Here is a 25,379-nt window from a genome sequence, read left to right as displayed (position 1 = left end):
TGCTCTAAAAAAATTATGTCTTTAAAAGGGTAATCATATTCTCAGGACAACAATAACAAGATCATGGCATATACTGTGACAAAGAATGGTTGTGTTATTTGGAGGGATGAATACAGAAAATGGAATAGATAGAATTTAGGGCATTCTATTGGGTGGGGAGAATTATTTGAAATATTGACTGAAATCTTTCAGATCACTAAAGAAGGAGTCCCAGAAACAGAAGCACACTACAATAGTTAATTTTATTTGTTCAAGGGCTCATATTGCAAACATTAAACCAAGCACGGGCTTTGATTCTGTGAGCCCAGATTCACATATTTAGGAAGATAAAAGCAAACTGCGATCCATGTATATGGATGAAAACTAACAGCTCACAGTTAATCACATTGCAGTTTTAAATTTCTACAGCCTAGAAGCCAGGAGTCACAGATCTTTTAGGTCCTTCTGGATGTCCCACAAGGTATCTGCACTTTTCTTGAGCTGAGCAACTTCATCATCTTTCAGCTTCTGGTTGATCACACTGGTTAAGCCCCGAGCGTTCAGGATACAAGGAAGGCTCAGGAAGACTTCATTCTCAATGCCATACATCCCCTGACAGAACAAGAGAAACAATTAGATTAAGAAATGAAATCACAGTGGTGCGTGGGTGGCTCACTTAAGCGTCTAACTTCAGCTCAGGTCATGATCCCAGGGTCCTGGGAACGCCAGCAGGCTCCCTGATCAAGAGGGAGCCTGCTTCTCCCTTTGCCTGCTGCTTCCCCTGCTTGTGTGCACTCTCTCTCATAAATAAATAATAAATCCTTTTTAGAAAAGGGAAGAAATAAAACCATAGGAAGAATGATCACTGATCCCATGTTTAAGCAAAAAGGCATGTAGAAAATATAGTTAAGCACAAACTCATTCTTTGATTTTCAACACATACAGGCTTTTACTTTCCAAATACTTACATTCTGAATTCGATTTTATCCACAGAATATGCAAATATACATTATGATAAACTAGAAATTTTAAAGAAAGTAGTAAACTTTTTACTGAACTTATTGACACATCTCTCTCTGCTTAGATATACTTTAATGAAATTTAATATCTAAGTCTTCAAGTTAAATTGCCTTCCAATGTGTTTCTTAATGGGTTGCTTTTCATGAAATCCAAATTTTAAAAAATTCTTTAGTTTAGGAGGGAATTCCCGATGGTAGCTGTCCAATAAGTCCAGAATAAGTAGTTGGAAGCTACTCAAAGGCAAGATTTCTGTAACATCCAAGAGTTGCTAAAAAAAAAAAAATAGTACAATTTCCCACTTTATCAGTTTCTATAAAGCAATTAATTTATTCACCAGGTCAATTTAACCATACAATTACCTGGGTTAATTAATTATATTAAACAAGTTACTTTAATAGATTTTTCAAATCTTTTTTAAAAAGTTTATTTCTTTTTAGTATTCTCTACACCCAATTTGGGGCTTGAGTTCATGACCCTGAGATCAAGAGTTGCATGTTCTTTTAATTCCAAAATTTTTGTACATACACCAAAGTGGAGATAAATAAGCAAATTCCATGCATGTACTCCAAGACTGAGCAATGATCAAATTTTTGCTATACTTTATGAAATTTTGCTATAGTATTTAAAATAACAAAACCAAAAATACCTGACATCACATTTTACCACCAAATTCTTCTGTATCTTTCTCTTTTCCATGTTTCTTTAAATCCACTGCATTTTCCCCTTACATTTTCACCCTTGCCATTGACTTATGGCAATCAGTTATCGTATACAATATTCTAATATAATCTTAATTTTATTGGAAAAAAAAAAAAGAATTTCTACTTAAGTGTTTCATAGCTTTTACTTTTGAAGATTTTATTTACTTGAGAGCGAGCATGTGTATGAACAGGGAGACAGGGAGAAGGAGAAGCAGACTTCCCCTGAGCAGAGAGCCCCATCGGGGCTTGATCCCAGGACCCCAAGATCATAACCTGAGCTGAAGGCAGATGCTTAGCTGACTGAGCCACCCAAGGTGCCCATTTCATAGCTTTTAAATTGAATTAAATTTACTAAGATATCAAGTACTGCATCAAAGACAATCTATACATTAATGCCCCAACTTGAAATAAAGCTATTATACTTACTCAAATAATGTATATTTTGAAAATGTGTCAAAAAAGACTCAGTTAATATTTAATCTGCCACAGTATATAAGAGAGAAAAGAGAGAAGTTTCCACAAAATTTTGAGATTCAGAAAAAAGTAGACTGAGACCACCTTGTCCTTCTTGAAATCTATTCACAGAATAGAATACTGGAAATTTTAAGTTTATCTTACCTTCACCATTGTTGACACTGGATGAATCCTGGATAGATTTTTCAACATGGATTCAATGAGATCAGCCACACTTAATCCAATAGCCCAGTTGGTATATCCTTTTAGCTTGATGACTTCATAGGCACTAAGGAAAGAAAGGAATCATAGAAGAAGTAACTGGTATCAAACTCAATAGTTACAGAAACTGGACTCTTTGGGCTTGACTTCTGCTCTGTCTTGTTCAACTGTGTCATCTTCAGAAAGCCTTTCTTATCTCAGTGTCCTCTTCTGTAAAATGAGGACAACAATGGTATCTATTTTATAAGTTTGTTAAATGAGTTAACATATATATAAAACATGTACAACTGGAAACACTACCGAGTAGACTCTACATGAATGCTGTGGTAAATTTAAATAGGTTATTGAGGGGCCCCTTCTTGGTGCAGTAGGTTAAGCTTTCGACCTTGGTTTCAGCTCAAGTCATGATCTCAGGGTCTTGAGATCTAGCCCCGAATTGGGCTGTGAGCTCAACAAGAAGTCTGCTGGAGTTTCTCTCTCTCCCTCTGACCCTCCCCATCCTCACTTCTCTCAAAAATAAATCAATCTTAAAACAAAATAACTTATTATCAATGAAATCAAGAAACAATGAAAATAAAAGGACCACATTCTTTTGTGTGTGCGTGGGTGTGTGTGAGTAAAGCGATAGACGTTTATTAAGTGAAGGTAAAGAAAAACCCTTAAGAGTGGGGGGGGGGGGGGTCGACAAGGTTGCCATAGAGGGTCTTTGGGGTTGGTCTGTTTTTGTTTTTATTTTAAAGATTTTATTTATTTATTTGACAGAGACAGAGATCACAAGTAGAGAGGCAGGCAGAGAGAGAGGGAGAAGCAGGCTCCCTTCTGAGCAGAGTCTGATGTGGGGCTCAATCCCAGGACCCTGAGATCGTGACCTGAGCTGAAGGCAGAGACTTAACCCACTGAGCCACCCAGGCCCCACTAGGGTTGGTCGTTTATGGAAAGCTACCCAGGGAACTTAAATCCTTTTCACATCTCTACTGATAACACATTCAATGGCTTACTTCCTTTTTAGGGGCTGGTTATTCTTTGTTGGTCACAAGTGATTATCATAAAGATACCCACCCCACACACCTAAGCAGGCTGGACCTTCACATTCTAAGGACAAAAATATACCTTGATTTCGAAGTCCCACTTACCACTGTCACCTAAAATACAGTATCAACTAACATAACAGCAGAGTGAAAACAATACCTGCCTGGCAATTTTCTGAAAATTAATTTCACACCTTGAAACCCACAAAGGTCCTGGTCCTTAAGAGGTCACAGGAGGAACTAAAATGAGAATTTAGGAAATTGGAATTTAATGCAATCACTGGCTGGAAGACCTTGACAAGTTATAGTATTATCTCAGTGACCCCTAGTTTTCTCATTTGTAAAATAAAGGGATTAAGTTAATAAAATGCTAAGGACCCTCTCACATTTTTAGACAATCTTTTCCTCCATGCACAGGTCAAACTCCAGAAAAAAAAAAAAAACATTAATTTAAACTAAGCAAAAACAATTCCATGTTTGAGGAAGTCTTGTAATAATTCTCTCCAAATAGGAACAGCTGACATTTACTGAATGCTCACCAGCATTATTCTGTGTTTTTACTCAATTTTTATAATAATTCTAATACCATATGACTTCAGAGAGAACAAAACTGAAATTCAACTTAAAAGTTAAATGGCATTTATAAGTGCCAGTGTCATAATTTGAATTCACGCCCTTAGTCTTTACTCTAGTCCACAATGACACCTTGTAAGCACAAAGGTCATAGGAAAGGATGGTTAGTAAGGAAGAGTGAAAAAAGGAGAAAGAGGGAGACATCTTTAGTGAGGTGTGGAAAGGTAAATACAGCCCAGCTTTAAGATAGTCATCAATCAGCAAGTCCTTATTTTAGGCAATTATGAGTAAGAGTGTCTAAGTTCTAGACAAGTCAACCTCATTTATCAGTAAGAGGCAATTTGAAAGCCCTTCTCACTTATTAATTCCATGTTTTACTCCTGTTCCTATATAGTAGGATTTCTCTAGAAAAACATTTGCTCGGGACACCTGGGTGGCTCAGTTGGTTAAGCGGCTGCCTTCGGCTCAGGTCATGATCCCAGCGTCATGGGATCATGTGCCACATCGGGCTCCTTGCTCGGCAGGGAGCCTGCTTCTCCCTCTGCCTCTAGCCTGCCACTCTGTCTGCCTGTGCTCGCGCTCTCTCTCTCTCTGACAAATAAATAAAAAAATCTTAAAAAAAAAAAAAAAAAAAAAAGTTTGCTCTCCCACAGGGACCTGTGTGGAAGCTTTGACCAGTAAATTAGTCTTACCTGCTTCAGAAGAGAACAGCTCCATGTTTACTATATACATATATTAAAAAAGGACAAAATTTATCTTTATTTGAGAGAGAGAATGAGACAGCACATGAGCTGGGAGAGAGGCAAAGGAAGCAGCAGGCTCCCCACTGAGCAGGGAACCTGATGTGGAACTCCATCCCAGGACCCTGGGATCATGACCTGAGCCAACCACAGACGCTTAACCCACTGGGCCACCCAGGTGCCCCGCATGTTTACTATATTAAGAGCTCACCTGAGCAGACAGACAGTCACGGAAATTCTGATAATTTTATCGAGATAAAATTGATCATCTCAAGCCCCCTTCCCCTTACCTTTCCACCACCATTTTATGCACTTCCTTCCAATTTTCACTGTCGTTGTCTGTTCCCATATCTGGATTCAGTTCCTGAAGAGAAACGCCTGCCACATTCACTCCACTCCACACAGCCACTGGAGAAAAAGGATAAACATGTCATACATTTCTTTTTTTTTTTTTTTTTTTTTTAAAGATCTTATTTATTTATCTGACAGAGGGAACACAGGCAGGGGGAGTGGGAGAGGGAGAAGCAGGGCTCCTGTTCAGCAAAAGCCTGATGCGGGGCTCGATCCCAGAACCCTGGGATCAATACCTGAGCCAAAGTCAGACACCTAATGACTGAGCCACCCAGGTGTCCAAAACATGTCATATGTTTCTGACACTATTTTAAAAAATCCTTTATTCTCTTAGTTCAGATTTTACCTCCGAGGCAAGTTACTGAATGCCGGCTAGAGCAGCTCCAGAGATAGCTGCTCCAGTCCGCTTTCACCCAGAGGCTGGCATGCGCCTTCAGCCACACAGTGGACATTTTAACTTTCAACCACTTTGGTGCAAAACAGAATTGTTGCGTCGTACTTACAAAGAATGTGAAATTCTTTGCCTTCCCCTAGTTTGTGAAATCACAAGGGCTTCCAGTTCAGGACTATCTTAAACTTTCAATTTGAGAAATTTTTAACTTCACTCCTACTCACTCTTCTTATATAAAGCCCTTTCTTCTGGAGCGAAATAAAAAAAAAAAAAAAAATCTGTGCTAAGGTCCAAATACACTCCAGTTATCTCTTTTCGTACCCTAAGTCCTGTCTATCTCTCGAAACAAACTCCATGTATTAACCACAGTGAATTTTTCTGGTCTTCAACAGATCAAATATTTCCTTCCAAGAATGCCTCCAGAGGCACAGCAAAGGTGTTCTCGGTCACCAACTCTATCTTTTGGAGGGCTTGATGCATCAGAACACCTTTACTTATTCTTAACACCTTCCAAGCCAGCCCGAAGTATATACTGAATATGCAAGCATATAAAAAAATGAGTAAGGGCATGGTTTGTGCTGTGGGTAAATTCAGAATTTACTGGGAAACAGGCAAAGGAAACTAAAGCAATGGGCTGAGCTACCACAGATGCATGGAAAACGCATTATAAAACATAAATTAAAAAAAAAAACCCATAAATTCACAATCTACTTTAATTAGGGGTAAAGGGTTGTCAGAAAGGGTTGCAAAAATAGGTATTTGAATTGGACCTTGAAAACTAAGTATGGTCCACAGGGGCCTTTGGAGGAGAGCACTGTAAACTCAGGAAATAAGAGCTAAAGCGTGGGGTAAAGTCTAGTATGGCTGAAACCAGCTACGACAGGCAAAACTGCCCATGGCCAAAGAAGACTCCTCTAGAAGTCCAGAAGTCTTGGGAATTCAGGCTAATTGTTGAGAAAACTAAGGTACTTCCATGGCTTTTGATGAAACTATGAACTCGACATAATTATGTCAGGATTGAGCACAATTTAATTCTCTTTCACTCCATACAGGTCAATGTAGAAATAGGAAAAAAGGTATATTGGAAAAAAAGGACACAGTGATGAGTGAACAGAAGATTGGATAGGAGTCCGAAGACATGATTCTAGTTGTAGTTGTACCACTAATTAGCTAAAGGATCTCTAACAAGCCACTGGCCACTATGCCTGCTTTGTCTCATTCTTTCTTCACTATAATGCAAGTCTTAAACTAGAGGACATGTAAAATCATCTCCACATCTATGGTTCTCATAATTGTACAACTGTAGTAACTAGCATTGACTGACTGCTGCACACTAGATATTATGATAGTTTTTTACATAGGACATAAATTCAAACAAATCCTTGGATATTAGGAAGTCTTGTATAAAATAGCACAAATGCAACAGTTTGCAAGACCAAATTCTTATACCGTAACAAACTCTTCCCTAAAATCACATTACACATGCTCATTAATATCAGAAGAATATTTACACCTAAACCTTTTAGGGAGAAAATATTTCCTTGCATATAGGGCAGATACGAATTCAGTAAAATAAAGATTATCGTTACTATTAAAGTGTTTTGGATAATTACAGTATAATACCATAGCTTATTCAATGTATTTTAGTTTAATAAACAGGCTCAAGAGTTAAAAGATATAATCAGAATTGTTCATAAGTGTTTTTATATAAAACTGTTTGGAACAGAAATATTAACTTTTTAAAAAATTTCTTTAAAGTTTATTTTTTAGTAATCTCTGCACCCAGCATGGGGATTGAACTCATAACCACAAGATCAAGAGGTGTCCTGTTCTGACTGAGCCAGCCAGGTGTGCCACAGAACAGAGATACTAACTTAAATGAAAACAGAGACTTAATTAACTTACATAAATAGTGCTCGTTTTTTTTTTTTTTCTTTCTAAGGCTTTATTTATTTATTAGTGACAGAAAGTAGAGGGCAGGTGGAGCAGAGGGAGAGGAAGAAGTAGGCTCCCTGCTGAGCACAGAGCCCTGGGTAGGGCTCCATCCCATAGCCCCGAGATCATCACCTGAGTCGAAATTAAGAATCGGGTGATTAATCAATGGAGCCACCCAAGGGCTCCTTAATTCTTTCAAAACAAAGCATTATAAAAGAAACAGAAGAGCAATGTAACTTTAATGTTGGCCTTTCTACAATAATTAATGACTAACAATTCTATTTAAATTCCTAAAGAAAATATCTGAAGTATTTACCAAATGGTCTCTTACTACTTAAATGATTGACAGTTATTAATGACATATTAAAAATCAGATTTCATTTACTTTATTTATGTATTTATTTTTAATAGGCTCCATGATCCAATATGGGGCTTTAACTCAAAATCCAGAGATCAAGAGTCAGACAGATGCTCCTACCAACTGAGCCAGCCAGGTGCCCCAAAATCAGATTTAATTTAAAGCAAGATTTTACACTAAAGAATAGTAGATACTGGTTATGGAAAAGCTTTTGTTACCCAATTTACTCCCTTCATTATACATGATGGATATAATACCTATGTCCCCTGGAAAGGGGGAAGCATGAGCACACCTATGCCCAGATCTTGGTTTCCCCTCAGAAGGAAACAGGGCTCATTGAAGAAAGAGATGCTTCTAGTACAGGGAAATGGGAAATAAAACACCAATGTGGCACACTTCCTTGTCCCAGAGACAAGGACTCAAAAAATGCTAGGACATGTCAAAAAGACATAGAAGCAGTTTGAAAAGCCTATTACTTTCCAAATCTGGGACAACTTCTGCATTACCAAGATGGTAAAAGAACATTTGTGGAATAAAATAAAAATCTGAGTGCACACTGATACAAATGAATACATAAATGAGGAAGAGAAAGCTTTCTTTTACAGTAGAATTAATATAGAAGAAATGACTAAATATTGTGTCTGACAACTATCAATAGTTATAATTTACTTAATCAAGAAGTATCAGTAGATTCTAAACTTAGCAGGCAAAAGATTGATAAGGACTGTATACATAGTTACCTAGTCACTATCAGAGTATTCTCCCCCAAATTGCTTATGTGTAATGTGAAGTACGTGAAATTAAAATTTAAAAAAATTCAGAATAGCAAGAATAATACCATAAATACACATTAGAATATTATGTTTTTTTCCCCTTACCACTTGAATCACCATGTTCTCCCAAAATCCATCCATGGCAGCTGCTGGGATGAATGCCAAGTTTTTCAGCCATAAGATAGCGAAATCTTGCAGAATCCAGATTACACCCACTTCCGATCACACGGTGCTTGGGTAGTCCACTTAGTTTCCAGGTAACATATGTGAGAATATCCACTGAAAGGGTTAAAAGTAATATATGTAAGGAAATCAAAACTAATTTCAACTGCTGTGTCAATTAGCAAGTGCCCTATCTTCCTTCTCCCCAACTTTTCCAGTCTGAGATGTAGCTGGAAAGACCGAATACTTTGACTTTATAGAGTTCAGAAATAATGGAGATAAGAGAACCAATGGTCACATATGCTTCTCTGATAGTACTGTTCCACGATGATGACGACTATCATCATAACCCAAAAGCCATGGGTTACTAAATTACTAAGGTATACTGCTATAAATTTCCCTGGGCACAAGGCACTATTCAGTAAGCAATTGTGATAATATAAGGGACTGACATTTTGTAGTATTTAATGAAAGGACCTCTATGACAGAACCTTTATTCTGGTGTGCCACAGCCCTGAGACTTCAAAGAGTAAAACTTGCTGGCCGAGACAGAATCGCAGAACTTCTAGGCTAAACCATGAAGAGGAGAAAAGGTGCACACAAGGTAGGCAAGAGGTTAATCTTGTCATCTCCACCTCCACACACAAATGTGTGGAGATATTTTAAGGTCATGTTGGACTGGGTATTATAAACTTCTTCCTTAGCAACTCTGATTCAGTGGGCGTGATTCTCTGGAATTGAGACTTTGAAGCTATACCTGGAAAGTTGTGTAATGAGCTAATGATGTCTGTCTTAGGCCCGGGATGCAGGAACTTCCTTTATACCAGCTATTTGTAATTCTTGTTCCTTCCAAGTCTACCTACCCCTACATATTTATACATAAGACTGAGCTATTTAGTAACCCCCAATTCAGGACTGCACAGAACACTACTAAAATAATCTGTCCTGGGACGCCTGGGTGGCTCAGTTGGTTAAGCAGCTGCCTTCGGCTCAGGTCATGATCCCAGCGTCCTGGGATCGAGTCCCGCATCGGGCTCCTTGCTCCGTGGGGAGCCTGCTTCTCCCTCTGCCTCTGCCTTCCACTCTGTCTGCCTGTGCTCGCTCTCACTCGCTCTGTCTCTGACAAAGAAATAAATAAAAAAAATAAATAAATAAATAAAATAAAATAAAATAAAATAATCTGTCCTTGCTGGCCTCCAACTCTCAATATTTCATAAACTGTAAGGATCTCCCTGCTTCTGATTCACAATCTTTCTCTTTGTCAAGTGTCAGAAACAATCAGTTTTACCACTTTATCAAGGTATCTACTATGCTCACTCATAAATGGTCCATTTGGTGGCAAATTACAGACAAAAGAAGTGCAAAATAGTGAATTCTGATTATTTCGGTTAAATAATGCAATTCTTTCTAACCAGAAGTTTTAATGCTTATTCTGCAAATGTTGACTCAGGAAAAAAAAAAAAAAAAGGCAACATTTAAGTTATAACATTTGGCATTAGCATGTTATTTGTCTATCGATAGTCTACTTCTATAAAACTGGACTGATTAGCAGCTTTTAAACTATTCTCAAATTCAACACTCCTAGAATACACTTCTTGGCCAACAGAAGATCAGAAATGCTACAATGTTTCCTACAAATTGAAGCCACATTTAAATGTTTCATTACATATCTCAGAATAATCTTCCTAGAAAATTTAAAAAGCTTCTAGGCTCTACAACAAACTGATGAAACAAACAGTTGCAACTGTTTTATATATAACTTCTCACATTTTTAAACATTTGGCCCAGAACCCTGCCATTTGTTTTGCAAACAGCACTCTTTTGCAGCTAGTAACAGAAGACACAAGAATTGCTTCTGCTAGCAAATCCTAGAACAGAATCTTTAAAAGCCAAACTAAATGAAACAGACACCCAAATCATTGAACTTCACAGCAGCGAGAACCTTAGGACAATTCTTATCAATACAATACCTGGGTTGGAAACCACAATTATGATACAATCAGGACTGTACTTGACTATCTGCGGAATAATGAATTTGAAGACATTAACATTCCTCTGCACCAGATTGAGCCGGCTCTCTCCCTCCTGCTGGCGGACTCCTGCAGTCACCACCACAATCTTAGAATTGGCAGTCACAGAGTAATCTTGAAAGAGAAGGGGGGGAAAGGTACTTTAAATACAACTCTTATCAAAATACATCATCTATGATATGCTCCAGAAACCTAAACAACCATAAGTTTCTAGGACTTACACAGGCATTACATATTGCAAGAATTACTATTTTATAAGGTTTTGAAGTAGAACGCTCTTCTCAAGAGAAATAGCTTCCTCCTTCTTGAGTTATACAGAAATAATCCAACCGTAAAACTCGCTCAGAGAATGGACCAAGGTAATAAAAAAGGCCCCAAATTATGTTTCTGGTTAAGAAATTAAAAATGCCATTGACTTTAGAATATTAGATTGCTAGTAATTTGATAAAACATAAACAGTGAGTCCAAAGTCCAGTAGGAACTCCCCCAACAAAAAAATAAAGGGCCTTAAAGGACACTTCTGGGCTTTGTTAATCCAATCTATGGAGGGGAAGGAAGGCACAGCAATGTTCGTCCTCAGGCGGAAACTATTTTCTAATACTCAGTATTTTAAGGAAGCCTATTCATTTTAGCAATTGAGTTTCTCTGGGGAGTATTTTTTCCCCTCAAGGAAGTGTCACTTCCCAAATACAGACATTATAACCTGATGTGACCATCAGAGACAACAGCTATGGAATGAGTCACATAATAAACTATTGTTAAATGACTTCTGATAGTTATTCAGACCTTTCATCAATGTTATGAGGAGGACCTACCTTTTATAGGTTTGTTGTGAATATGAGGTAAAATGTCACATTGAAAAATTTCATAGTGGGGCACCTGGGTGGCTCAGTGGTTTGGGCTGCTGCCTTCGGCTTGGGTCATGATCTCAGGGTCCTGGGATCGAGCCCTGCATCGGGCTCCCTGCTCCGCAGGAAGCCTGCTTCCTTCTCTCTCTCTCTCTGCCTGCCTCTCTGCCTACTTGTGATTTCTGTCTTTCAAATAAATAAATAAAATCTTCAAAAAAAAAAAAATTCATAGTACCCAGAATGCTAATAACTCAATGAATAGCAGCCACTAGTAGTAGTAGCGGAATTTATTTTGAGGTCCACATTTCAGCCATTCTGTAGTGGAATTTATTTTGAGGTCACATCTGAGGTCCATTTTCCACACAGTCCTGCTCTGATGGTGGTACCACCATGTAAATGTGCTCATCCAGAACAGAGACAGCTAGAATATGGATTTTATTTAGTTTTTTCAAAGTTTCTAAAACATTCCTGTTCTCAAACATAGGTAAACAAGCAGTATGATACAACTTCCTAAAATATTATGTGTCAAATGTATGAAAGTCACATGAGACGTTTATAGAGATAACACCTGCGCTGGTCCTCAAGGATGAATGGGAAGGAGAAGGAAAGAAAAACTGCCAACACTAGATTCACCAAGATGGAAAACTAATTTTCCGTGAGAGCGAGGGCATCTATTATTAGATCACCTTTATCTGCCACTATTTTAGGTGTCTGAAGAAATAAGCTTCCATGCTGCAGATCCATCATTTCTCCTTTGAGTTTATCTTCCAAAACATCCACAAGGGCAAGTTCATCAGCCAGGGACTAGAAATACAAGAACAGGTGTTAGTACCCGAAGCCACCCCAGTGCACCTCAACTCAAAACCCAACAGATACCCTTTATTTATTTATTTAAGGACAAGCCTTGAAGTCACAACTCTGAGATCAGGACCTGAGATGAGACCGAGTTGGGACTAAGCCACCCAGATGCCCCCTAAACAGAGACCTTTTTTAAATAGCTAAGCACCAAGTGTTAAAAACCTTGAGAGTTTTACCAGGGAATTGGCTGTGCCCTTTAAACAACTGCATGAGAGATCGCTTCTCGGCCTTTTGGCTAAGATCAAGTGTAAACAACTGCATGAGAAAGTCTTGAATGAACTATTAATATTTAACACACTGATTTCTCTAAATTTCACCTTTTAGTACTCAACCAGGATTCAGTATCATGATACAAATCACTTTAAGAATATGTAGACAAAGACCCCTCATGAAACCAACAGTTCAGTAGTGGTCTCAGGATGTACACGTCTTCCAATGAGTGAGGGCTGGTGAAGACTAACCCAGACCCAGAATCCGCCTTCGGGAGTATCCATCCCTGAAATCACCTCCAGTTTGGAGGGTTTTTCAGATTTGGTGTAAGCTATCAATAGCAGGATTTGAACCCCTGTCGGCTGAACCGTCAGGTTAGGTTGAACCAATGTGCATGTCTTGATGGGGGAGAGGAAGGGGTATCCTATGGATGGTGGGATCCAGGACTAGTCATTCTCCTGTGATCAGCCTAATTCTCTGGGCGCTCATTTTCTATTGCAGTTGTCATCCTCTGTCACTCCTTCAAAATAAAAATCTAAATCAACAAATACACTATTTAATCTTGATCTAGGGTCTTAATTTTACATATTCTATAAAGTTTTATATGTAACATGCTTTATGTTTATATGTTTTCTATATCCCAACATGAAGACTGGCAGAAAACAAAGCCTTGGGTTCTCCCTTTATCAGTCATGTACACCACTCTCTTTACCAAGTACTTCGACTCTTCTTGTAAAAAATAGGCGAGGGCGTAGGTTGTCAGTCTAGATGCATCCAAACAACCTTTCAGCTCTGAAATTCCATTATCTTATGGAAACCCGTAACTTGCAAAATTTATAAGAAGTTGTTATCCCTCTCACTGATGTATCACTAGAGTCCTTGCCTTTACTGATTTTAGGGCTTTTAGCAAAATAATTAGCTTAAGGGGATATATCAATATGGACTCCCACTTACAAATGAGGCTGCCTCTTCTAAGGACAGTGTGATCTGCTAGAGAGGAGAGGACTGTTGACGGGAAAGGGGAGGTCATTGGGCTCAGAAGTCACTTTGGCTCAGTCAGTTAAGCGGTTGCCTTCCACTCAGGGTCCTGGGATCGAGTCCTACATTGGGCTCCTTGCTCAGTGGGGGGCCTGCTCCTCCCTCTCCCTGTGCCATGCCCCCCACTTGTGCGCTCCCATGCGTGCATGCGCTCTCTCTAAAAAATAAAGTCTTTAAAAAAAAAAAAAAAAAGACTGAAGGAAAAGGGTAGAGTAGCCTAGGGTGTAACAGGAGTTATCTGGAAGGCACTGACCAGCAGAGGCAGAAGCCAGTACGAAAACCTGACCTCTAGTTTGCCCGCCAAAGCAGACCCACTCCCTGTGGGAGCCAAAGAATGAGCACTGCCCAGACCTCAAATCCCAGTGGGCCTGCTAGTCTCAAGAAGTGAGTTATAGCCGTCTTGCTGGTGAGTTTCTGAGACTAGAGCTTCCCAATGTGCTCTTACTTCCAAGCAACAGATTTACTTGCAAACTTCTGCAATGACTATTTTGTGAGCTGGGAATTACTTAGCAACCATTTCCTCATTTCTACATCTATCCGATACTGGCATTAACTTTCACAAGTTTTATTTAAAAACTTGGTACTTTTTAATGGTTTGATTCCTCTACTGCCTCTGACAAGATCACGTAAACCTTTTTTGTGTTTTCTAAACCTTCAGTGAGTACACTATAACTTAATAGCCATCATGTTCTGTCAAGGTACTGAGCAGTAGGAGTATCCCTTTTATTTTAGTCACATAACATGTGTGCTGCTAGAGTCAACATGGCAAAACAATCCTGGGGTTAAGTGGAAAAGGATGTCACAGGATCTGAGATCCTGTCTTTTGTTTCAGCCAGTGGGTGTGGAGGATTGGCTGACAAGTGCACCCTCAGCTGGCAAGGAAGAGATCCAATACTTGAAAAAAAGAATTGTAGCACTGAATTTAGCTGCATCTGCACGGCGGACTAACCTCCAAGTGTGGAGGCAGGCAACCCCAGAACATGTGTGACTAAGCGTCAGCACTGGTGTTTGACTGAAATAAATCGCCTTCTGTATTCCTACGCAGGTTTCCCCCGCGATCCTAAAGCAGAATGTTCCTACCAAACCTTTTGTAAGCAGAAATGGTGTAAAGCAGAAACGGCAATTACATTAATTTATATGGGAAATTTTTGAGAATTCTCAGATCCCAATAGCCTCTCTTAGGTTTTCCTTTTTTCTTTTTATAGTATTGTGTTTTTAATTTCAAATTCCCCAAGTTTGTGCTCACTTTGGCAGCACATACACTAAAATCAAATTCTGCATGTTCATTGCTGAAACCACAGGAAAGCAAATTAACTTTTTTTCTTTTTAAGATTTTATTTATGTATTTGTTAGAGAGAGAGGACAAGTAGGCAGAGCAGCAGGCAGAGGGAGGGGAAGCAGGCTCTCCACTGAGCAGGGAGCCAGATGTGAGACCATGATTTGAGACAAAGACAAATGCTCCACTGAGCCACCCAGGTGCCCCTCTCTTAGGCTTTTCTGATACCTTAGGACACATCTTGCTAACAGATGCACAAAATAAACTGAGGTAAAGCCCAGATGCTCACACAGCCCAAAGCTCCTACAGCCTCATGCCCAGAGGCTGAGCAGGTATGGTTCCTTCCTAGGGAAGGGAATCTGGTGGGACCACTCACTGCTTGGGATGTGTGCTGCCTCTGTAACAAAGTAAACTCTGGCTACTTTTCACTTTTTACCTTTTGAGGTAAAAGGGAAAATCTTGGGATTTCTTGTGGTTAGCGAAAACAGCAACTAATGGGGGGGTCGGGGTCTTCAGTAAAAGCAAAGTGGCAGACAGAACAGGAACTTTGAAAAAGCAGGAGTACCTGGATTCTAAAGCCTATGAAGCCACTTACACTGTAAACGTATTTAAAACTGTTTGAACAGCAAGGCTGAATTGCTGTTCTTAGTGCTTCTTAACCAGTAAGAACAAGGTGAGGTAGAAGGCAAGAACATCACTGTTGAGCCTGACCACTTGTTTAATGTACAACAAAAACATCTTCTAATCTCAAGCCCCCTGTGGACCAGAGGTGGCCCTATTTGCCTCCCGCCCCTCGTGGCCGATTAATGACTGCCACCAATGCCTTAGCATTTGATCGCTGCCTTTCTTTCTTTCTTTCTTTCTTTTTTTTTTAAAGATTTTGTTTATTTATTTGACAGAGAGAGAGAGAGAGATCACAAGTAGGCAGAAACAGGCAGAGAGAGAGGGGGAAGCAGACTCCCTGCTGAGCAGGGCTTGATCCCAGCACCCTGGGATCACCACCTGAGCGGAAGGCAGAGGCTTTAACCCACTGAGCCACCCAGGCGCTCCTGATCGTTGCATTTCTATATTCAAGTGTCTATCAGCATGAACTTTTGTGGAGGGAAAAGGTGTTAACCTTTTCCAAGTAACAAATTAAACAGACAAGAACCTTTTATTCAGTGATGCGCGGAATGCTACTTCTATCATATTATTAAACACTGTTTGGGCCTTTTCCTGCATTTTCGGTCAAGTTTATTACACAGTCAATTCTTGTACAGAGACCAAGCATCAATGACATCTTACTTTTAAGCCAAGGCCTGCACGGCTAAAACTACTTCCCCATCCGTCTGCAGTTACACTGCTCCGAAGAAACTCCTTCGGCTGTGCAAGCACCATAAGAACATGGCTAGCCGACCTGAGTGAGGACAGAGACTCAAAGACAGCTGGACACAGAGGCTGAGGGCACGGCAGCTCTGCAAACCCTGACGGAACGATGAGGTGGCTACTCAGAGCCCCCTCTGGACAGCTCAAGTGCGAAGCCTGTGATGGGTGGCAGGGCAGGAGTGACACATGGCACAGAAGCCACAAGAAGGGAAAGCTATGATCAAAACCTGACAAAATGTGATTATTAGGAACAGCAGAAGCATTTATTTATGTAACACATGCTTATTACTAAGTGCGCCAGACATTATTCTACTAATTAGGAACATACACAGCAATGAACAAATTCAGGGAAGTCCCTTCTCTCGCGGGACTCTAGGGAATGGGAATTAAGTGAACCATTTAAGAAGACCTCTGACAGCGGCAGTGCTACAGAGACCATATGGCAGGGCGACGTTCAAGTTCCTGGGAAGGAAGGTTACTTGGGACAGTCAGCAGCAACTGCCTGACTACAAAGCTGTTGATATGGAGGAGGAATAAGTCAACTCCGGTGGTCCAGGGTAACATTCCAGGTGAGAGAAAGTGTAAGGAAACGGGTTTAACAAGAAACGAGCTAGGTACTTTGGAGAAGGAGGGCAGATGGTAAACAGTAAGTCAGAGATGGTAAAGGCGCTGCTGGCACTATGGGAACGGTGCCCCTGTTGCACCGCCTTGTTCTGACAGACAGGAGACATCTGTGACATCTCAGATTTTGATGCACTAGTGGAAGTTTACATACAAGAGCTACAGTTTTTACTGAAACTTACTACAGTTCCTCGGAAGGCCATGACACTGGGGAGAGTGGGGAAAGAGAAGCAAAAGATAACTCAGTTTTTGTAGTGATGGGACATTGTACTGGAGGCCTCAGTAGCCTTCTGAGGACTGAGTGTGGGCCTCCCCAACCTTCACCTCTGATGCCCCAGGTTGGCTCACTTCCTGGGGAGAAAGCAATGTGCATTCTCTGTAAAGCATACCAGCCCAGTGATGGCCTCAAAGACCGGATCAGGAACTTACCAGCTCTATCTTCTGACTGTTTCTTTCCAACAGTAATACATAGATGACAAGACCCCACCAGCTTTTGGGAAGGAGTAATCGGAGTAATATATAAACACTCCACAGAGCAGGGCACTGTATTTTCCTTCCTCTGTTAAACGAATAGGGTTTAGAATCCCCAAATATTAGTAACAATTTTGAAGCATTTTAATCTTCACCCATTAAAATGAGATTTAAACATTTTTAATTCGCAAAATGGTCTTTGAACAAGGCAGTCATGCCCTCACGGCCATCTAAATGGAAGACTCCTACTGTGTTAGCAGAAGAGTTTGTTCTCAAGCACTTGAACCGGGCCAAAGTATTACATAACACAAGTACAGCCCCAAGTTTATTTACCAAAGACTATTTTAAGTTAAAATGAAAACCACAGAGGTACTCCTTACAGAATCATGGTAACTTATTACTTTCCTACAGTGTCTGAATTTTGAGATGAGCAGGAGAAAAGAAGTATCTTTAGCTAGCATTTCACCAACACCTTGATGTTTTTAACTGCCTGAATACTAGCTTAGAATAAAAGGAAACTGCAGTCCCCATAATTAAGAGTTCAGAGCCCGGTTCAGAATACATCTACTGGGGTGCCCTGCTGGCTCAGGGTAACACTGATCTCGGGGTCAAGAGTTCAAGCCCCTGGTTGGGGGTAGAATTTACTTAAAACAAACAAAAAAAAAATTAAAAAACAAAATACAGCTCTATCACTTCAGCCGTGTGACTATGGGCAGGTTGCTTAATCCCTTCATAGCTCAGCCACCTCATCCGAAAACAGGATACCAGCACCACCTATTCTGAGGTTGTTGTTTAATATAAAGGGTTTTATTAAACACTTCTACCTGGTGTATAGTCAATAAATGTTTTGAAAGAAACATAAGCTGGAAGATTTTCATTTTCGTTGGCATGAACAGTGAGCACTAAATTGTAATTACTTAAATTCCCTGTGACTTGAGAAGCAGCTATTACAAATAAGCACCTCATCAAAACTAGCTAGAAAAAAAATGCGAGAGAATAAAACCTTCATTGGTGCACAGTACGTATTTTAGTTGATTTCTCTGATAGCTTTTAATCTGTTCCTTGAGAATTTAAGCTCTGCAAACAGAAACATGCCTGGTGAGGTGTTATTCAGGCAGCCTTCAGATATGGCACAAAGGGACAGTGTCCTCTACTGAAGGCAAAGCAGCAATTTTTTTAGGGGGGCAGGGTTCCTACATTAAGACAGCCTTCAAAAAGATCAAGAATCAATCAGTGAGGTAAACAATAAAAGGCCTCTTTCCTCAGAAGTACTTAGAGACTAAAAAAAGCGATGGCCTGACCTACATGGGGTGTATATAGAAGGCAAGCCAGGAGTCCGCGGAAGTATACAGGGAAGAAAGTCTGCAGGGGCGGAAGGTGGTAACAGTATGACATCAGTATTAGTGTAATATCTTCTAATGCTGATTATGCCAGAATTTATGTCTGTTTAGAAATGTACTCTGAAGGACTTAGAAGGTCATTTCCGCAAGCCCGCAGAGCCCTTGTGCAGATTATTTATTAATTATAGAGGGTAAAGTGACCTTTGCAGTGGAGAAGTCCTGCACTCACCACTTCAACCCAGGGTGTCTTGGGCACTACCAGAAATAAAAAGTCGAACATCACATGCCTCTGATGTGATGCCATCGCCTGGTCATAACCCTACCCCAACATTTAACCTGAACCTACTGACAAGGAAACATCAGACCAACATTGAGTGACGTTCTATTTAACTGACTTGCACTCTACAAAAATGTCAATGATGTGGAGGCAAAATAAGCTGAGTAACAGCTCCAAATTAAAGAAGAATGAAAGAGAGAGGGCAAGTATATAAAAAGGTATGATTTTGGATTGGGGTGGAAACAGTTATAAGAAACTATAAAACAGGTGGGAGAATTTTAACTCCAGGTACTGTATATTAGATAATAGTATTATATCAATGTCAACATCCCCAAGTGTAGTGATTCTATTGTCATATAGGGACAGTGTTCTCAGTAAATACACACTCTTAAAGGTCAAGTGTCATGATGTCTATAATTTACTTAAAATTGTTCAGGAAATGGGGCGCCTGGGGGGTTCAGTTGGTTAAGTGTCTGCCTTCTGCTCAGGTAAGAGTCTCAGGGTCCTGGGATCAAGCCTTACACTGGGTTCCCTGCTCAGCAGGGAGTCTGCTTCTCCCTCCCCACCCCACAACCCTACTCTTGCTCTCTCTCACTCTTATGTATGTGTACTCACTCTCCCTAATAAATAAATAAAATCTTTAATAAAATAAAACAGTTCAGGAAAAAATCTTTTAAAGATACAATAAAATCCTGAAGTGCCAAAAGAGATTGTATACATAAACTGAAATTATCGTGTCTGGTGTTCTTGAAATGTACCTTTCCCAGAATGCTGATGGCACAGGCCATACCAACTTGTCCAACACCCACTACAGTAATCTTATTGTTTGGAACGGCTGCATCTTCTTCTGCAACTGGTGCAATCAGTTTTTCCTTAAGAGTTGCCATTGTGCCCTGCAAGAAAAGAATCAAAACATTATACATACACCTACATATAAAACCCAAACAGGAATAATCCATAAAATGTTACTGTTGCAATTCTGAACCACAGCACAGTTGAAAATGAGCCTAATGATATTCTCCAAGATAAAATACATTTTAAAGAGCCATGCAACCCGCTTAATGGAGAATTTAATTAACACAAAAACTTCCATGAAGCCACTCGAATTTGGGTTCTTCTCTTCAGCCTAAGATTCTGTGCTAGTACTTAACATGTTATAAAAATTGTCTTGTGGCTCTTCATTTACTGGCCGAAAGAAATGAATATTACATTTAGATTAGCCTACTTGTTTCCATTCCCCTCATAAAAAACTTCTATGCAAACTAAATTAGGGCCCTGTACTAACCTGTATTTCAGGTCGGTGTAAAAGAATTAATACCCAGTTATGGATATAGCTTCTACTACTAATGGTTATTAACACTCTTTGAAGATAGGGGCTGGTTCTTCTACTTTAAGTCTCACTTAAAACTGGTCACAGTGTATTGGGCATAAAGGTTACTTTATAAATCCAGTGATATGAAAATGGTGTGAATGTTGATGCAAAATCTTCGGAAATATTACTCTAAATTCCATTCAGTGGACCTTGGAAACTAACTGGAAGGTGGGCACACACATAATACATTTTCCTCCCAGGGAATCACACTAGGAGAATATCAGCCTTTGAATCTGTTTCTTTGCAGCCATTTAAAAAAAAAAAGGCGGGGGAGGAAGAAAACCCATTGGAAAACATTCCATATACTAAAACCAAACTTATCTGTGCCATCAGATCATCAGGCCCATTTTTTTGGTAACTAAAATGGCAAAAAAGTTACTTAAATTGTTAAAGAACCTCCCCAATTCTATGGCAAATAAAGTACACAAAACCTACTACCCTGCCTTCTTAAACAGAGAGGGTGCAGGTCATAATTAAGCTCCTTCTGCATATTTAAGTATCACTTATAATTGTCACCCATTATTATTTTAGTTTTCCTCTTACTTCTTATGCTAGACTGTGTCATCCACAGCCCTTGGACCTATTTCAAACTGTACCCTGCTTTCTAGTCTCCTTTTTGTTTCTCATCTGCAGTGGACTAACTTAAGTTTACTAGTTCAGTGACTGCCTATGAAGAGTTCGGAAGGCTCTGAATTGGAATAAAGTACATGATTTGGACGCAACTATGTAACGACTATTGTTCTGTAGCTATTTTCCCACCAAAAAATATTGCCCCTTAACTGTAGGAACTAAATGTAGAGATTACTTTGCAGAGTTCATCTGCAGTTTTCTCACGAATGCTAAAGAAAAAAATCGGCAGCCTGGGACGACTGCCTGCTCAAATGGCCTGACAAAGAAAGTCCCACACGTCCTGCTTTCTGAGCAGAATCCAGAATCAGAAGACTGCACCTTCTCTTGCTGCATTTTTCTCCTTGAAATCTATTTTCGTTAGCTGGTTTGAGATCCCTACAGATAGAAGCCAGCAAGCAATGGAAAACAAAAATCCAGAGATGGTTGCTATATAACAGATTAGTCGTTTGTACAGACCTAAAGTAATTTCTGGAAACTTCAGAAACCAATTAGAGGCTTAAGCCAGCAAATATTTCTTTCAGATCTTGCCGGAGAAAAGTGCTTTAAGTTTTATTTCTCCTTAATAGGAGTTATAAAAAACTATTAGAAAATGTTTTCTATTATATATGTAGAACAGTGCCACAATCCGAGTGGTGGCTGCAGGGGGAAAATCCTGGAAAATAGGGTCAAAATCGGCGGTTCTTGGTCCTTTCTATCCCCCTTAGGCCCAGCGCCCCCGCTTCGGGGGGAGCGAGGGCGATCCCCCGCCTCCCTGCGGATGTAAAACACCAGAAATGAGCCAAGCACCCAGGGCCTTCAGTTCAGGAACAAAGACCCTGTTAGCAGGCTATCCCGCGATTTTCACCTTTTAAAAAGCGAGGTGTTGCCATCCAATTCCTCCACTAACCACGTGCCCTAATCGCAGCTGGCGTCGCTCTCCGCCCACAAGCCACCTCTTTCTGCCGGCGGCAGAGCTGAGAGCAGCAGGTCACAAGGGAAGGCAGCCACCCCCGATCTCCCAGGAGAAAGTCTCTAGGGAAAATTCCAACCTCTCCACACCCAAGGCTGGCCGAGTAAACAAAACACCCGAAGCATCAAGAAAAGAGGCCGGAGAAGAACAGGCCTGCATCTCCAAGCAGGCCTGCATCCGTAGCGGGGCACAAACTGGAGCGCAGGGCCAAACCGCAGACCATCCTCCACCCGCCTCCCCGCAGAAGCGGGGGCGACTGTCCATGACCCTGGTGGTAGATCCCCACACCCAGGCTCGAGATCCGCCAGCCCTCACGTGGTACTCGGTTCCCTCCCCCGCCCCCATTTCCTCAGTTCCTCAAGCACGTGCCCGGGGTCAGCCAGCAGGGCCGGGGGCGGGGGGAGGGGGTAAGGAGGGTGCGGCCGCCGTAAACCCATCAAGGGCATGCAAAACCCCGGATTTAGCTGCAAACGCAACAGGTCTCTCCCCTGATCCAGCCCAGGCTGGAGGCGAGCTCTGTGGCGGGGAGGACAAAGCCGGGGCTCAGGGGCAGCCTCCTCGCTGCACTTCGGGTCCCCAGCAGAGGGCACGGCCCGCCGCCCCATACCCCAGGAGCGAGTCAGGGCCCACGTCCTGATGCTCGGGGCAAAAGGCCCCGGAAAGCAGTCCTTGCTGGTCCTCTCCCCCGTGCTGCTACGCAAGGACTCCCCTGCCCGTCCCACCCGAGGGCCCGCGAGCCCGGATTCGGGGGCCGGGACTGAAACCTACCGGAGAGAAGACGCTTGGAGGGGCCGGCGCAGAAGACAATGTTCGCTGCGCGCGTCTCCTCCGGCGCAGGATCTGCAAGGAGAGGAGGAGGCGGGACCCACGCGCGCCGCAGCCTCTTAGCTTCCTCTATTGTGATTGGAAACCCGATCACCGCCTACCCCTCCCCTCGGCTCGCTCAATCCCCTTCAAGGACGAGGGCTCAAGTGTGCACACGCTTTCTCCCTCCCCGCTGGGGGAGGTCACCTTCGATGGCAAGGGCGGTCTCCGCTCTGCAGCCTCTCCAGGCTTACAGACTTCAACACAGGGGCCCCGTTATGTCTAAAACTTGCCCATCTTTGTTCTCATGCTCTCATTTGGATACGTTTAGTCCAAATAGAAATAAATTTTATTTTGCATTCCAGGTCAACTTTAGAGGACCGCTGGTCTTAGCCAAGACGTGGGTCGCATGTTACCTTGGAATGGTACGGATGCTTCTGAATGTTAAAAATAAAACTGAACTTTCAGTATTCAACATCTTGGTTATAAAGTTCATTTGGTACAACAGTGACTCCCCCCACCCCCACCTTAATTCAGCAAACTCCCACTGCTAGTTGTCTGACCAGATCAATGAGGCCTAGTGCCTGCCCTTTGAAGTTCCTCTACAAATCTGGGTGCTCTCAGAAGCAGGCTTTGCCCTCAAGGGAAGATAACTGGGTAAGATGCGTTGGTTTTCTTCGTCGGTCTCTGAGCCACCCCAAGGCTGAAAGATACATTCATTCGTGTGTTTTTAATACCCAGCCCAGTAGTGCCTTGTACAATAAGGTATTGGTGAATCAGTGATTAAGCATTGGGGGCATCCTAAAGATTCAGCTTCCCCTGTGTTGTCTGTTTCTTTTCATTAAAAAGCTTTCAGAAAGAGCAAACACCCAGGATGTGAAAGGAAGTTTTTTGTGTTTGTTTTTATGTAAACGGCCCTTAATTCTATCATTGCTGCTTTCATTTCATTTTTGTGCCAGGCGTTGAAGGTACAAAGCTGAACATAACACTATGCCCCCTGAGATGCTCCCAATTCGAAAGAAACAAGTAGGCAAATTCTTTTCATTGGAATACAGTGTGATAGGTAGATCATCTCAAAAGCACTGCATTCACCTTGAACCCAAGTTGGAAGCACACTCAAGAATCACCCTGGCAAGACCTCTTTCTCACCTACTTTCCAAAACAACTGATGTGTCCTATAGACTTCTAAGCATCTCCCTATTGATTTTCTCTCCTTACCATCCCTGTTACTGTGTATCTTTGGATGGAGAGGAAGGGAGACAGAAAAAAAAAAAAAAAAAAAAAAAAAAGAAGAGGTCTCTATTCTTTCCCTCTACTCTCATCTTCATTCCCTCCACATTCAGTCACTAATCTGACTGACCCACGTGAGTTCTCCAGTATGCAAATCTGACTACCAAGACAGTACACAGTACCAGTCTTGAATATTTTTGAAAATTGTATGCCCAGGCAACTTATTTTTGAAATGTGAAGTGTGAAAGTCAATTTTATACCTGCAGTGATTCAGACAAAATACATGGGGTTCAGGACATGCTACCCCAGCAAATGGCAACTTGACATACTAAATATCTTAAACTGAAGAAGTTTGACACAACAGCAAAAGTAGGAAGGTCACTCTGACCTCCCTCCATTCTTACCCCTTCTTCCCAAGAGAAAGAAATCTCCTACATGAAAGGTACCTTCCCTGTGCTGAGCCATTCTTATCTCCAGAGACATAGAATTTGGGCAAGGAAATCTGGTTCAACAACTCTGTTAAACTAACCTTCACTGGCTTAGTTACTTCTTCCCCCTTTTACTACCTTTAGCTCAAACCTCTTTGTCTTGTCAAATTCTTCACAAATTTATTATTTCTTTGTCCTTAAGGTATAAAAGCTTCCTGCTCTGGTTACTTCTTTTGGTCTTCATTTTTTTATGAAGGCTCCCATATATGTATAAAATATTTAGTAAAATTTGCATGCTTTTCTCCTGTTAATCTGTCTCTAACTTTTTAGACCTAGCTAGAGTTCCTAAGAGGGTTGAAGAAAACTTTTTCCTTCCCTGTGTCCCCTACCATTCCATCCTTTAAGAAATCGGAAGCTATGTCGACACATTGAAAAATAAGCAAAATTAGGAATCCAAGAAAGGAGGAAGTTATGGCATGAAGCATAGGCAGCATGGAATAAGAAGAAAGAGATTGGGTGTTCTTCTGGTTCCCAGCACAGAACTCCTAAAATCCTTGTAATTTCCTAAATGGTAGAAGTAACTTCTATTCATAACAAGCCCTTTCCAGCATTCCTGAGTTTATGCTAATAAGGTGATTCAGTGAGAGTTCCATAGGTAGCATTAGGATGGAGCTAGTCTCCAAAAAGACTAGGTGATTGGAGAGACAGAACTTTGAGCTCACCCACCAACCTCTGCGATGGAGATCGGAGACAAGCTCTAAAAAAATTCTTGAACAAGATTTGATCAGGTTCATGGTTGGTAAACATGCTGAGAAGGCATGAAATTCCTGTGCTTTGATCCTTCCAGATCTCGCCCTATGGACCTCTTCATCGGGCTGTTCATCTGTATCCTTTACAATATCCTTTTTAATAAACTGATGATCTTGTAAGTGTTTCTCTGAGTTCT

The 25,379-nt window shown here is 41.0% G+C and overlaps 1 protein-coding gene across 1 annotated transcript; it reads right to left on the bottom strand.

Annotated features, from left to right (window-relative positions):
* Window positions 1-223: 223 nt before the first annotated feature.
* On the bottom strand, window positions 224-22,881 carry LDHB (lactate dehydrogenase B). Its single transcript, XM_059402842.1, has 8 exons — window positions 22,740-22,881; window positions 19,779-19,913; window positions 12,251-12,368; window positions 10,657-10,830; window positions 8,630-8,803; window positions 5,007-5,124; window positions 2,319-2,442; window positions 224-591 (listed from the first exon to the last, which is right to left on the bottom strand). The coding sequence occupies exons 2-8, from the start codon at window positions 19,905-19,907 to the stop codon at window positions 424-426; spliced, it is 1,005 nt and encodes a 334-aa protein (XP_059258825.1). The 5' UTR covers window positions 19,908-19,913; window positions 22,740-22,881; the 3' UTR covers window positions 224-423.
* Between the last annotated feature and the right edge of the window lie 2,498 nt (window positions 22,882-25,379).

Source organism: Mustela nigripes, chromosome 6, assembly GCF_022355385.1.
Source record: "Mustela nigripes isolate SB6536 chromosome 6, MUSNIG.SB6536, whole genome shotgun sequence".
Lineage (NCBI taxonomy): Eukaryota > Metazoa > Chordata > Mammalia > Carnivora > Mustelidae > Mustela > Mustela nigripes.
The sequence above is the reverse complement of the archived record's forward strand: the minus strand, read 5'-3'. Positions and strand labels throughout refer to the sequence as shown.

What these genes read in the sequence shown, in the direction of transcription:
- LDHB (XM_059402842.1), bottom strand. Translation starts at nt 19,907, where the DNA reads ATGGCAACTCTTAAGGAAAAACTGATTGCACCAGTTGCAGAAGAAGAT. An exon ending in CCATCAGCATTCTGGGAAAG is followed by an intron (nt 12,369 to 19,778) that starts GTACATTTCAAG and finishes TTGTATTTCTAG; the next exon opens with TCCCTGGCTGATGAACTTGC. An exon ending in CAGTGTCAACAATGGTGAAG is followed by an intron (nt 592 to 2,318) that starts GTAAGATAAACT and finishes TTGTTCTGTCAG; the next exon opens with GGGATGTATGGCATTGAGAA.